At 36.7% G+C, this 15685-nt stretch overlaps 1 protein-coding gene across 8 annotated transcripts in view; it reads left to right on the top strand.

Moving 5' to 3' along the window:
• nf1a (neurofibromin 1a) overlaps positions 1-15157 on the top strand; it is an 88828-nt gene extending 73671 nt beyond the window's left edge. For 2 of the 8 annotated variants that reach the window (XM_022666986.2, XM_022666872.2), the window contains 10 exons: positions 1031-1221; positions 1602-1724; positions 2887-3005; positions 3261-3361; positions 5029-5171; positions 5665-5711; positions 7224-7440; positions 7774-7851; positions 9484-9537; positions 11683-15157. In XM_022666986.2, the coding sequence (XP_022522707.1) occupies positions 1031-1221; positions 1602-1724; positions 2887-3005; positions 3261-3361; positions 5029-5171; positions 5665-5711; positions 7224-7440; positions 7774-7851; positions 9484-9537; positions 11683-11825 (1216 nt within the window). In that variant the 3' untranslated portion in view covers positions 11826-15157. Of the gene's footprint in view, positions 1-1030; positions 1222-1601; positions 1725-2886; positions 3006-3260; positions 3362-5028; positions 5172-5664; positions 5712-7223; positions 7441-7773; positions 7918-9483; positions 9538-11682 lie in introns of all 8 variants that reach the window. The other 6 variants (XM_022667215.2, XM_022667167.2, XR_002649582.2 and 3 more) reach the window with 5 other exon arrangements.
• Positions 15158-15685: the final 528 nt, after the last annotated feature.

The following is a 15685-nucleotide window of genomic DNA, read 5'->3' as shown; positions in this document are numbered from 1 at the left end:
TGTACATATTACTAACTTTACATTTTAACCATGTTATAAAGTTCTGCTCTGGCTTAAATGTAGGTCTAAACAAAATAATCGTAATTTACATGACAATATATTTCATAATTTATATAATAATAAAAACTTCACACAACTTCTTTATCTATAAATTTTCCAGTTCATGCTGTCTCTGTAAAAAACATCAGTCAGTTACATGTTCATAAATAATGTATGTTGTGAAAAATATAAAATTCACTATAAGGAACTATTATTATTATCATTATTTATTATTTATTTTTTTACACACACCTGGTTACCTTTTATAATGTACTTTAATTAGAGAAATACTTTCAATATAGATATATTTCCATAGAAACTATAATATGATTTAATGATTAAACTGGCCCTGAGGTGACATATTGCATTTCATATATTATCTCTGTCCAATGAAAACAATTATCACCAAAAGAGAGAGAGAGAGAAACTTTCAATAGAAGTCAATGCAAAAAGAGTTTTTCAGGTCAATTTGAAGTATTTTGATTGGTCTGTTCATAAAAAAATAATTGGCACAGTGTTAAAGACAGTTTAGTTTGTCTTTTCAAAATATGTAGTAAACTAACAATAATGGAGATTCTTGTTTTTCATTTAACAGCGACGATATATATACATTTGATATCAATTATTTTGTCATTTTTTATTATACTTCTATTCATATTGGTTTAATTATACTGTATAATGTTAATGTTGGTAAATGTGCAAAATTAATTAACAGAATACATAAAGGTAAATAAAAAATTTACATTATTAAAAAAATCAAAATAAATTTTTTCATATTGGATTATTGTCAAGCTGTTCTTAAATGCAGATCATCTTTGTGCTTTATATGCATTTCCTTCAATAGTGTATACTGCAAAATCTCAAGACTGACAGCATGTGATTAGTAATTTTAGTTTAATTAGTCAGTTTATTTTATTTTGTCCAGGTACTACTTCACTTATTTAGCTTTAAAGTGTTGTTGAGCTCATTTCCTGTCTTTTTGTCATTTCAGGCCATTAAAAGAAAGTCAGCCTTGGACTTCTCCTAAAGTATCAGAGCGCTACCTGGCTGCTTACTATCCCACAGTGGGGCAAACCAGCCCCCGCACACGCAAGTCCATGAGTGTGGACATGGGTCAGCCCTCACAGGCCAATGCCAAGAAGCTACTGGGTAAGGAACGCCCAGCGAGAGGAGCTTCTGCACGTAATATTGCTTTTATTAGTCAAGTACACTTAGATAATGATTTACTGTAATGATTACTCCTATTTGTGTATGTTTTGATTATGTTAAATGTTAAGTTTATGAAGTTGTAAAGATCTTTTTTAAACCTGTTAAATGATACAACATACAGACTTTTGTGACCTATGTAAAGCTAAATAGTCCTATTTTTTAATGATTCATTAACTATCAATGTAGGATTGAGAAAACTAAGATGAAGCTAAATTAAGAGATGGTCCATGTAAAGTTTTTTTTTTTTTTTTTGAGTAAACTACCAGGCCTAACTTATAGATAAAAGCTTAGAGAGCTGTAAATTAAGTTAAGTTGTATTGAAGCACTAAAACCAAATTGCTTTTTTTTAATAGGCACCAGGAAGAGTTTTGACCATTTGATATCGGACACTAAAGCACCAAAGAGACCAGAGATGGAATCAGGCATCACAACTCCTCCGAAGATAAGACGTGTGGCTGAGAACGATTACGACATTGGTGAGCGGATCTAGAAAGCACTGCACATTATCAGAGAGAGGAGTGTGACTGGAAAGGGAAGTGTAGACTTGTCAGTATAAGACTTTTTTGTGACTTTTTGTGAACTAACCACACTGATGCTTATTATAGTGCTCGAGTATTTCAGTGTGATGAAGCAATACACACCGAGAAGCCAAAAGTCATGGGATAGCAGTGTTGTGTAGACATATTTGTTCCATGTTCTGTGTAATATGACATTTGGCAAATCAGTGAAGTTCTTTCTGTGTGTATACTGATTGTAGACTGTCACTTAATGACCAACAAAAGTGGCAAACTTAACACATTTTATCCTCTTTTTGTAAATTCTGTACTTATTAGTTTTTATTTTTATTATAATAGTTTTTTATTTTTATTTCACAAAAACTGTATTTTATTCTAGACTGGATACTTTGCTTGAACATGCAGCTGTGCATGTAAAATATAGCCATCTGTTTTTTGCTATCAAAACTGAAAATGAAGTACATGGAATATACAGCTCTGGAAAAAAATAACATACCACTATTATGAGTTTCTTTGATTTTACTAAAATATAATCAAGAGAAAGATGGATGATCACAAGCTGTCAAACCAAGCTGAACTTGTACCAGGAGTAAAGGCATAAAGTTATCCAAAAGCAGTGTGTAAGACTGGTGAAGGAGAACATGCCAAGATGCATAAAAACTGTGATTAAAAACCTGGGTTATTCCACCAAATATGTCTTAAAACTTTATGAATATGAACTTGTTTTCTTTGCATTATTTTAGGTCTTTTATTTTTATTTGCATCTTTTTTGTTATGTCAGCCATTTTTTCATTTTCTGCAAATAAATGCTGTAAATGACAAAAACATTTTGGGGGAATTTGGGAGAAATGTTGTCTGTAGTTTGTAGAATAAAAAAACATTGTTAATTTTACTCAAACATAAACCTATAAATAGCAAAATCGGATAAACTGATTCAGAAACTGAAGTGGTCTCTTGATTTTTTTCCAGAGCTGTAAGTATTTTTTTGGTCAGATAGAAGTCATAACTTCCTTTGGAAATTCAAAAAAAGACTAAATATTACCAAACATTTGTCATTGAGCACTGAAGATGACCTGACAGCCCTCTTAATACAGTGACTAAAATACCCCCTTCTCTTTTTCAGAAACCCAGAGAATTGCCAACTCCCACTTGCGCAAGGTCTCGGTGTCGGAATCCAATGTGTTGCTGGATGAAGAAGTACTCACTGACCCAAAGATCCAGACTCTGCTCCTCACTGTGCTGGTGAGAACTTCTAACCTGCTGTCTTATTTTTCTATCTCCATTGTTTTCTTAGCCTTACATAGTAGCAATATTTTTTTCATCCATTTTTTTTAATGCTATAAAAAGTATCAAAATGTACAGAAATTGTTCACAATTCTTTTAAGCATACTCTTCTTCTCCAGGGTTTCTCTGTTTTGGTCATGATGTTGACAGTAAATGCTTTAAAGTCTTGATTTGTGTGAAAAATGACATATGATGAAGTCTATTATGTTGCAGGCAACTCAAGTGAAGTATACCACTGATGAGTTCCACCAGAGGATCCTCTATGAATACTTGGCTGAAGCCAGCGTGGTCTTCCCGAAGGTGTTTCCAGTTGTGTGAGTGTCTGGGCCTCCAGGCCACGTTTTTTTAACACATGGTGCTACAACACAGAAAGAGCCTGTCAGCCATGTTTCAGCGCGTTCTTATTGGGCTGAGCTTAGGAGGCTGACACTTACTAGTGTTTGAGTTCCCATGAGTGAAGGTTCAGTGAAGTAAGAGAAATAAGGCACTGAGGCTTTTGCAGTCTAGGATGCTCTGAAGTAGAATATTTTAGCCCTTCCTATAAATTTATATTGTCATACAGCTATGACAAAAAATAGTGACCACTTCAGTTTCTGAATCAGTTTCTCTGATTTTGCTATTTATAGGTATATAGAAAATGAGGAAAATGAAAATTGTTGTTTTATTCTATAAACTACAGACAAAGTTTCACCCAAATTCCAAATAAAAATGTTGTCGTTTAGAGCATTTATTTGCAGAAATGAGAAATGGCTGAAATGACAAAGATGCAGAGCTTTCAGACCTCAAATAATGAAAAGAGAACAAGTTCATATTCATAAAGTTTTAAGAGTTCAGAAATCAATATTTGGTGGAATAACCCTGATTTTTAATCACAGTTTTCATGCACCCTGGCATGTTTCTTCTCCACCAGTTTTCCACACGGCTTTTAGATAACTTAATCCTGGTGCAAAAAATCAAGCAGTTCAGTTTGGTTTGATGGCTTGTGATCATTCATCTTCCTCTTGATTATATTCCAGAGGTTTTCAATTTGGTGAAATCAAAGAAACTCATAATTTTAAGTGGTTTCTTTATTTTTTTCCAGAGCTGTATAAGATATATCGTCCATTTGAAATCGCTTCTTATTTTCTTTTTTTATTTTAAGTACCTTTGTTAAATGATAAATATAAGTTTAAATAAGGCACTATTTAGTTTTTTTTTTTACATAAGAACTTATTTCTCCCAAAAGGGAACAATAGGAGATATCTCTTTTTTTGTTGAAAGAGCTCAGTTGTATAGAACATGAGCCAGTCAGTCAGCCAGCAATGGCTGCTGCTTGTGGCTTTAGTTAAATGCGTTCTTTGAGAAGCCTCAAGCTGCTCATCAAAAATAGAGCTTGACATTTTCCATGCTTATCTGACTTCTGCGCTCTACAAGTATTGCAGCATCTGTAACTCATGTATGAGTCAAACAGATCATTTCAGATTGGTGAGAGATGTTTGTTCTGTACTCTGTCATGCAAAAGTTAATATAAATAGTTCTATGTAGTTAATATATTGTCCACTAATTTTAGCTATGTGTCGTGGAAGCGAATGAATGCTACACTGACCTGTGGGATATACCTATGGGGCCTTCTGCAGGGACAGTTGCCTGTCTATTTGCAGACATTTTTAGCCAGATGGTACTTGTTACGTTTATTACCACTCACTGTGCTGTCCACCGTGAGTGGTAATGCCTTCCTATGCCCAGTTCACACACATGACAGTGTGAACCAAGACATTTTACAGATTTGGAAATGGAATGTACCAGGCCTCGCTCAAATTTCGATAATTTCTGTGGCCTTAATGTCAGTACACTAGTCAGTGTTTAAACTAACTTGCACAAAAATAACAGGTGTTAGTGTTTCCAAGCTCTCCCATGAAGTGTGATTTCTTACATTTACATTCCTGGGTATACATTTTGTGCTTTTCTCACAAATTTCTCCTCTGTGGCTTTCATGCTTCAGGCACAATCTTCTGGACTCCAAGATCAGCACACTGCTGTCCATGTGCCAAGATCCCAACCTCCTAAACCCTGTCCATGGCATCGTCCAGAGTGTAGTCTACCACGAGGAGTCACCCCCTCAGTACCAACCTTCCTGCCTTCAGAGTAAAACGCTTATTCTTTCTCTTCTCGTTCTTTTTTATCTGCTCCCCCTGTGTATCCTTGCTTGTAATAAATGCTAAGAAAGAACATGTTTTAAAGCTAAGAAAAGACAATCTTTTGAGTTTGTGGTGGAGTCTTTAACTGTGCCCCAATGGGAACACTTTTGAAATGTAATCTTTGACTGCCGAAGTTCTTAGTATGACTAATAGAAAAGCATTTGGAAAGAAATAATGTTTTTGTCTTAATTGGAGAAGAGGTCAGTGAATCTCTTGAAGTAGAAGGCATGTGGTTAAGTGGCGTTTAGTTAAAAATGAAACTAATTTAATGTCTAAGGTCTCGGTCTGCTGAGAGTATAATTTTTTGGCCCTTTTCCCCTTTCTATTATTTCATCTCTCATTCTATGTTCCTCTCTCCTGCTCTGCCATTACCCTACTGTCACTTCTCTCTCTCTCTCTCTCTCTCTCTCTCTCCCTTTCGTGTTCTCACTCTCTTGCAGGCTTCGGTTTTAATGGACTTTGGAGGTTTGCCGGCCCCTTCTGTAAGGTATGATTAATTGTCCTTATATTAGCCTTTCATTTTCCCCAGGAAGTACAAAATTTAGCCTGCTAAGCAATTGCTTTCCCACTGAGGTGTCTGTGGTTTGCCTGCATTAATCGAGCAAAGCGTTCAGACCCCCTTCTGCTACTCCCCCAAAGCTCCACTTGCCTTTTTCCCCCCCACGTACACACTAGCTCAAGGAAAAGATCTACAATTTATGTACTGCTCATATAATCATGTGCAGTTCAATACTGCTATAGTCTTACTTTTCTATAGGGCCTTTCACTGGCCTGCTGACAGCTAATAGGCTGCAGAGTCATGGCGTATTGTTAGTCTAAAGACAGTCAGAAGGAGTTTCTCATTCTATTGAACCTCTTACGATCAATGATACCATCCATTTGCTTTAGTCTACAACTGAAGCAACAAGTGTTGTGTGCTTGTGTAAGGTCAGCTTGTCCTTTCTGTGGGTCTTGATTTTTGTCTATAATATTTATTTGGCCACTGTGTTGAAGTTGAGTATATTGCTGCGAAAGAAAATTTGAATAGACACAATTAAGAATAAATAGATGGTGCCAAAAAATGATCTAGTGCCTCTGTTCACTGGTTGCAATTTGACCTTTAACCCACCCCAATACATTTTGATAGAAATCTAAATTGCTTTATAATAAAATACATAAACTGTTGAAAGATTACAATTACAGGACAAACTGGGTATCCTTTAGGCGGCACTGTAAACTCAATAAAGGTGGTCTGAGACACTTGCTCTGGGAGAAGGGAGCAGGCTTACTAAATACATAGATGTTTTTGGCTTGGCCTCTGGTCTCTTATCCACAAACACTGGTTGCAAATTTTAAAACATGGCATTTAGTGGTTGCTTCATTTCTATAGAACAGAATAAAATAGAACTATGTGTCTGGGCCGTTTCAAGGCATTTGGGGGCCCTAAGCAAAATGGACATACCACAAACCATATCCCCCCTCCTCAACCACAGAAAAGCAATGGTATAAAACGCACTGTAACCACCATCTTTGCTTAAATGTTATATTGTTATTTGACCAAGATTGAGGCAAAATGCACTGCGCCTTGTCTCTTTGCGGAACTGAACTGGGTTCAGACAAAACGAGACCACAAACATAACTCAGTTCAGTTATATAAACTTAAGATGATGAGTAAGGACATGTAAAGTTAGTCAAATATTGTCAAATATGAAGGATAGGTTGAGGTTTCGGTGTGTTGTTTCCACGATCAGTGAACAGCTGGTGTGAATAGATACTGCTGAACATGTTCCAGTCTGGTTATATTCTACTGTCAACAACTAGTGGGAGGGCCCCCCTTAAAAAAAGGATTCTGATCATTTTTAACAGCCTCTCACACAGTTTGTCATGTTGTCCATTTTTCTGTAGATGTTATCCCATAAAAAGTAGTTCCAGCAGAAAAAGATATACTAAAGGTACAGAAAAACAGGAAAAGTAGTATGTGTTATAATGAGTTTTTGGCCTGTTATTCTTTTCTTTGCAGCAAACCCAGATTCCTGATTATGCTGAGCTGGTGGTGAAGTTCTTGGACGCTCTGATCGACACCTACCTTCCGGGTATTGAAGAAGAGGGAGGGGAGGAGTCCCAGAGAACGCCCACCTCTCCTTATCCCCCTAGTGTTCAGAGCCAACTTAGCATTACAGCCAATCTCAACCTCTCCAACTCCATGACCTCACTAGCAACCTCACAGCATTCACCAGGTGAGCAGATACACGCACAAATACACACACACAGATAGTATAAGTGTGTTAATTATTAACCATTTTTGAGATTTTGATGTTTGTTGTAATGTTGTAATGCTGTGTTGTGTGATGGAGGTTGCTTTTGTGTCCTCTGCTGCACTCTAATGCAAGGCTTTGTTATGCACTTTCACCCATTACAAACTGTAACTGTATTTGTGTGCTTGTAGACTTTTTAAAGTGTGTGTGTGTGTGTGTGCTAAGTTGGGTATGTGTGTTCTCATCTGTGTGTTTGACTCTACATTAACTTCACTGCACTCTCTCTTCTTTGTTTGGGACGTGCTGTGAATTCAGAGGGCCCTATAGTTTATAGACGCTCCCCGACTTTGTCTCATGCCAGGACAACAGAAGAGATGCCCCCGAAAACCGCTGGTACAAGCCTAAACTATAGAGCTGTGATGGGCAATTAATGTCCAGTTCTATAGTTTGCAGACTTTGGTAACTGGTTTAAGTGCCTATGGCTTCTGTAATTTTATTTTTTTTAGTGCTAGTAGTGGTGATAACAGTAACGATTGATTTTCCCAGTAAAAGTAAAACATTTAAGTCAATAATAAAAAAAATAGTAATAGCACTGTGTACTATAAGGCTGTCAATGATTTTCAGTATTTATTCATTTCTTTTATTTTAACATTGGATTGGGTCCATCATAAATTCATAATTTCAATTAATTCCCCTTGTTTACTACTAACTAACTTTTTAACTATTAGGGATGTCCCGATAAGCTCAGTTATTTGATCCAGACATTATTTAATGGATCAGTAAAGCCTTTTAAAGTCCTATCAGGTGCCAATCATTAGTTTTGTTGGAGCAGAGCATCCTCTTGCATTTTCTAGGCACAGTTAAGGAACATGATTTTCAGCTACTGCAGTGAGGAACCTCTCAGACAGTAACAAACCAGTTTAGAGTCTGCAGTGTGGACTATTTTAACCCCAATTTCCACTTGTGGTGAGTCTGTGTTAGATGGCAGCTGGAGCTGGTGTTTGGAGTGAAAGTCGTGCAGTGTATGATGGGCTGAGACTTAATTTTTAGCCTCAAAATTTCATCAGACTTCAGTCTCAGAAAATTAAACTTTTTGGGTGGAATCTGGTAATGTAAACTCTTCAACTGGAGTCTGAACCAACTCCAGCAGCAGCCAATGAAAACCGCCCTTTACTAAAATAACCGTTTATCTATTACAAAAACACACACTGTGGATCATATAAAAAGTAATTGCAGCCTTTTTCCCCCCACTAAAGTGAATTAATTCTTCATATAATGTTAGCACTATTGCAGCACCTGCAGTGACCACTGCTGCATCATATGTAGCCGCCTAATGTTTTGCTTAGCTCCAGCTTGTGGTGTAATGTGTTATTAAAGGTATATTAAAGGTTGTGTAGTTAATCCAGGGCTTTAGACATGCGTTCCTAGGGGTCTCCGGGTGGGTCAGCAGACTGAGACGCTGACGCTGATAGGAGGCATATTCTTTTAAAGCTACCCAAAGTCCAGGTTCATTTGTGACCTATTTATGTCAGTAAATAAATAAAAATATCTTTATTTTAAGTGATTAGTAAAAAGTTACCTATCACTCAAAAAAGAGTGTTTAACTAGTGTTTACCAGTCTTAATTAATAGGACATTTTACTCTATGTTGTCAGACTGTATTATTTGGAGAAACCCAAAGATCAGCATGGATCAGTATCAGATGAACATCATCTGCATTGGGGCTATTTGAACAGATCGTTTAGCAAAAAACAACTTGGATCAGGACATCCCTAACTATTATATGTATAAGTAACAGTAAATGTATTCGTCCAATTTAGTTTACATGCGTTAGATGTATGTTTTACAGTCTATAAAGGATGTAATAAGGAAAGAATCAGCTATCATTTTTGTTTTAAGTTCAGTTTATACCATTCATTGTCTTTTTCTCTCTTTTTTTGAGTTGTGAATGTCACTCATGTCTGCTTTCTTTTCCACCCCTCTTTGTGTGTGTGGATGGCGTCTGTGTGTGTTTCTCTGTGTGAAGCCTCTCTGCCTTGCTCTAAGTCGGCTGTGTTTCCACCACACCTCGTCTTTCCAGGTATTCATCCGTTGCTGCTGTGTGCTTAAAGCTGAATTAGAATTTTTCCTTCTGCTTTTGATCTGTGATCAGCTGCCCTTTCTGCTTAAATAAAATGCTCAACTAAATTGTAGTTTCAGAAGCTAGTCCTGAGGATAGAGTAGAGCTGCAGAGAATAGCCCTGTATTGACAAAGTAACAAGCACAAATATCTTCATTTGAAATGATCCCGAAACATAATCTTAATCACAGCTTTCTCTCTTTCACTTATTCACCTTAACTCTTTTTGTTAAGAGTAATGGGTTGTTGCTTTTTAACCCATAAGAGCCCAGCCCATTTCTGAATACTGATTCCAAATTCAAAGTTGAATCACTTGTACTGTAGGCATAGTCATCACTGGATTTAAAATGAGAATTAAGCCTAAATGTACATTGCAAGCCTCATTAATGAGTTGGAGAATTTTTTTTGCTCAAGTGCGTACACAGATACTCCACAAAGACTATTAGAAATGAGAAGATCAGTCACTGGTATAGGACACAACATGCTATCTGTTAACTGGTAACTCCTGGCCTTTCAGCTTGCTGGTTATTCCCTAACCAGAGAAGGGTCCAGGTGTTATTGTGAAAGCCTTCCTTGATGTGTAGTACCCAGTAGCCAACATTTTGTGAATTATCAGCTAACTGACTACAAATTATTTATTTGTTAAAATTAGGATTTTATCAGTTATTTAACATATGTTTAAAACTGTAATTAGGCTTTCAGTTTTGTGTATTTATGTCCCTCCAGTTCACATCCACAGAAATCAGAACCTGGGGTTCTATATAGAGGCATGCATTATGGCAAAAAACAGATTTGATTCACTTCAGCCTGGTAAAGGGTTATAAGTGATGTTAGACTTTGTGAGCATTTTTAGCGTCTACCTCACTGCATAACTGTTGTATCATGAGCCACCTTCTGGCTGATAAGGGTATTAAAACCAGTTTCTATGACTGACAAGATTTAATTGCAAATTTCTGCGTGATTTTTTTCGTGAAAAGGGGATGGATGATATTGCAAAAAATGATTACTGTGAAAATCAGTATACATTAAACCCACTCCTATTAGGAGCAACCTATTTACATTGATATTTATAATAATTTTGAATTATTACTTTTTTCCCCCGTTAGTAGACAGTGCCATTGTGCTACATTGATTTATGTTGTGGCCTTTAGCAGGTGCTCTTATTGAGAGTAACTTAGAAAAGTGCTTCGTCATTCACTCAGAACATCCAAAGCTCATATTGGTGCTTTAAGATTTGATACTACCACACAATATGAGCCAAGCAACCCATGTTTAATTTCACTGAATGGACCTTAAATTTTTAATGTTTGGCACATATTTAATTGTAATAAAAGTGATATTCAGTTATGATAAATAATGTCCACCCTTTTTACACGAGTACAAAGTTTTTAGATAGGCCAAGCGCAATTTAACTAAACTGTAGAAATGTGAATTAGAGAGATTGTTTTTCTTTGGCTCTCTTCGCACCTCTGTCAGCATCCAGGTAAAAGACTGTTGCATAATATCTAATAGTCTGTATATCTAACTATAAAATCTGTATAGCTAACTATACACTAAATGGACAAAAGTATCTGGATACATTCTCATTTGTTGTTTCTTTTTTCTTATTTGTTTTTTATCCGTTCAATGTTCTTAAAAGAAATTTGAGGAACTGTCTCTAATTTCCAGGGAAGGCTTAGGTCATTATGATCATGTTAAGAGATCACTACCCCACCTGATCCTCTCTCTCCAACTCCCAGACTCATTCCTAAAATACTGGATGGAGCACCATCATTCCAGAAAACACAGTTCCACTGCTCCACAGCTCAATGCTGGATGGCTTTAAACCCCTCTTGCCTAGCCCACACCTGCCAGTAGGCATGATGGCTGTAGGTTAATTTAATTCCTACAGAGAGTCCTATTAGCAGTACTTCTTTGCACATCTGTATTATCAGCAACTTTAGGAGGCAACTTTATGAAGCTGAATGGACTCATTAGAAGAGGTGTCCACAAACAGAATTTAAATTGGACACATTTTAGTGTCCATTCATGTCCTCTTGCTTGGTAGGAATGTGTGGAGTTTGACCTGTATACTTTGTGTCTCCTCCTCCTTCTCCTTCTCCTGCAGGTATTGATAAAGAGAACGTGGAGCTCTCCCCTACCTCCAGCCTGTGCAGCGGCAGCCGAGCGCGTCACGGTTCAGCCAGCCAGGTGCAGAAACAGCGCAGCGCTGGCAGCTTCAAACGTACCAGCATCAAGAAGATCGTCTGAACACGCTCCGAGACCAAGCTGTGCATTCAGGAGGCTGCATTAATTACCTTTCTGCATAAATCGTTTCTGTTGCTCCGTCGACCAGTCTGAGAAGGTTCCTTGCGTTTGAGCTTCATTTTGTTTGTTAAGGAAGCCAGAAATGGAAGAACAGTGTTTACTACCTGTGTGTTTGCATGTGTGGAACAGCGATCTAAGAGGCGAGGTGTGATGGGCCTGAACCTCTCTCTGCACTACAGTTCAGAATCGGCTCTCTTAAGAAGCTTTGACTGGTGCATGAAGAGAAAACGTTGTAAACTGCGTAGTATCTCTGTGCAGTTAGCATCCTTTTTTCCCCTGATGGCTTTTCAACTTCTGCTTTGAAAGTCAGGGGAGCCTGAGGGAACACTCAAGCGAGGATGAAGACACTGTCTGCTGTTTTCTCCTAATCTTCAGCAACGGCACAAGATTGTGTGCAAACTGTATGTATGAGGAACAAGCTTCAAATGTTCTCTACGGTTTTTTGAGACCGAACACTTGAGACTGTAGGCCTCAAGGAAGCTTCTGGAAGAATTTTAAATATAAATATATATATATATATATATATATATATAAACAACCACTACAACACCTGACCAAAACTGACTGTGGAGAAAGACAACCTCAAAGTGTTTGGCAGGATTTTGCTTGGATCCTTTTGTCCTGAGAATTAGCCAAACCTGGTGATCTGAGGATATTCACAGTTAAGCTTGATCCAGGTCTAGACTGGCAATTGGATGTCATTCTAATACCAAGCAGATATGTGTTTGGTGTGTGTGTATATACGGAAACGATAGAGACGACGACGATGATGATTATGATGATCACACATTTTGGGTTGCCGTTTTGTCCATTGTGTGCCTTTGTCAGGATTATCAGCTGTGTATAGTTTGTAATATAAGCTGAGGAAGGGAAAAACAGGTACTACTTATATAGAGAAGTGTTCTTCTTCACATATACATATGTCCATACTTTGCTGCACTGTAAAGAAGTAAAAACGATCATATGTTCTTCAAATATATAAGTGTCATTACTTGCTGCATTTACTGTAGATATTTATTCTGTCCAGGTAGATAACTCAAATTAAATGAAGATAAATAGCTCTTATTCGCTGTTCTCCTATAATAACAACCAATTATCATTCAAAAATAATATTAACAATTAAGAACAGTCATATACTGACAAGAGTGCTACAGCTAACTGACTGTCACATGATTCCTGTAGTCATTGTGACAATGATAAAAGTGATAAAACATGAGTGACTATTTGAGAGCTTTTGAAGATATTTAGCTTCAGCTTAGTCTCGAAGTTATGGTGTGCCACCAGTAATTTATATTTTTTCTGTTTAGTTTCAATACAAATATGCTGTGTATGTTGTTTGGTCTATTTTTAGGTTTATTGTGTTTTCAAAGGGTGGGCATAGGTTAAGACAGAAAGGGAGATGAGGTGGTCTGTGTGCGCACCATTACTGGAGCACAGCATCCATCAGATCCATTATCCATCAGTATTAATCTGTACCAGGCCCCCACCCCCCCACCCTAAGTTCCAGGATATCAAGAGGGAGGCATAGTGATATTGCACCAAAGGATAAATCGCAAGAAGAAAAGAATGGACATGTTGTGAAAACACCTTGTTTCTTTTTCTCAAATTCTTCTAGATCTTCTCATATGTTTACCATTGTAGGTTATATATGTCTATTATGATGACACCTTCTTCTTCCAAAATGGTTTTGGGTTTGTTTTCCAGGCCGTTGTTGCAAAGAAGGTTCTGTCTTGTAGCTACTATTTACACTGCATGCTTCATGTTCATGCCCCCCATCCCTCCACCCATTTCTATGGGTGCATTAAGACTAGTGTGCCGTTTCACTCACATTCATTCATTGTAAGCAAAATACCACTACAGTTTACTCAAAATAACGAACGCACATGACTTGAGGAGGTTAGCTGATGACGTGCAATATTCTCTGTTCGTACACGCACCACTTTTTCTTTCTTTTTCCAGAAGATAAGGTGGAAATCTCATGACTATACACTATCATACTATATTTTTTCTTTATTTTCTCACTGACAGTGTCTTTTTCTTTTTACTTTTCTTTTATTTTTTTTAAAGGGAAATCGCACTACAAAAGAAAAAAGAAGGGGATCAGCCTTCTAATGCGTGAAGCATTACCGACTTCTTTTTTAAGGAAACCAAAGTCACTTATCTGTTGATTACAATTGGTTGTAATATTAGTTTTCTGCCCTTCAACCACTAAACCTATTCCTATATATCTCAAACCACTGCATCTCCTAAGCATTAATTGCCTTAGTAAAGGGTTTATTCTCTTGTGTCACTTGTGATTAGTCAGTCTAGTTTTGACAGTTATAACAGTGCCTCCTGCTTTTCTTTCTTAATTGGGACCAAATCCGTCCTGCTTTCTCATTTTTCTATTGTGTTTTTTGTTGTTTTTTGTTTATTTTGTTTTCCTTTATTATGTAATCCATGTAGCTTCAGTATTTTATGTTTTCCATTTTGTTACCCTGTTGTCTGTACATAAGTACCATTTTAGAGTGCAAGAGTAGTAGTACCGATAGTTCAAGATGGTGACTATGCCGAGGCTGTCCAATGAAACATTGTACAATTTTTTTTATTCACATTTTAATAACACCTACTACACCTCATGCAAAGGATTGATATGTGGGTGAAAGATGAGTTTCAACTAACCAAGACTGTAATCTATCTATCTATCTTGCGCTTTCTAAATCCCTCCTAGTTCCACATTCATTCACTAATCCCAGGCTTTGGCTTGATGGTACACAGCTAAATTAAATTGTGTAAGTAAAGTTCTCAGGATATATGGAAGCCTAATATGTACAGCTATAGATGGAGGTACGATGTAGGGGATGGCCTGCTGTTCTCTGCAGTTCATTGGAAGCATGCTTGCCCTCCTGCCTTTGGAAATGTGTGTGTGTGTGTGTGTGTGTGTGTGTGTGTGTGTGTGTAAGAGAGTGTGTGAGAAGTATGATGTAAGATAAGTCTTGCTCATTTTGTGTCACACCTTGTGGTTAAGGAGCACTGCGTACATTGAAAAGAAGTAAAAATGTTTATTATATAATGCGAAGCTGTGTTTGGTTGAAGCATTTACCACATTTTAATTGCACCAGTCATCTGTAAACAGCACATTTGTCATTTGTAAATATTTTTGTGTAAAATTGGAAGTTATATGATTGTAAATATGACATTGTATTGCTTTTTTGTAAAGCAGTTAGTTGCTGTACATGTATAACATGGCAATTTAAATATACCTGTGTTCATAATAAAAGTTGTCCACCACCCTGTCACAGTAACATTAAATGTGGTATTATTTCTGTCAAGTCTATACTATACTATATGTTACCCCACACACTTTTTTGTGTGAGGCTGTTTTTTTATTGACATTATATAATAATAAAAAAAACAGCTATACTGGCAACGTATTAATTTGATTAAGTTTGGCACCACCTTTCCTCTCATTCACTTTTTAACACAGCCTGGTGAACTATTATCATCTTTATTTAGCGATGTAAACACAGTGATGCTACGGTTACAATCAGAGGTCGATTATATTTTAATTAAGATTAAATAAAATCTGTCTGTATGAAGGTTGGTAAAGCTGGAATATTAAGGAGTTACATACCACAATACACTATTATTATTATTATTTATTTATTTATTTATTTTTTTACCCCAAAAATACTGGGAAGTGCCATTTGAACTTACTTAATGGATTTAATCAGAATTAATAATTTTTTTTTTATTATTCCTACCATTTTTTAACCATTACTAAAAATATGATTTACTAACTACATTAATGTATACATAGTCAT

The sequence above is a fragment of the Astyanax mexicanus genome, chromosome 18 (assembly GCF_023375975.1).
Source record: "Astyanax mexicanus isolate ESR-SI-001 chromosome 18, AstMex3_surface, whole genome shotgun sequence".
NCBI classification, from domain to species: domain Eukaryota; kingdom Metazoa; phylum Chordata; class Actinopteri; order Characiformes; family Acestrorhamphidae; genus Astyanax; species Astyanax mexicanus.
Note: the sequence above shows the minus strand (reverse complement) of the source record. Positions and strands in the feature narration are given on the sequence as shown.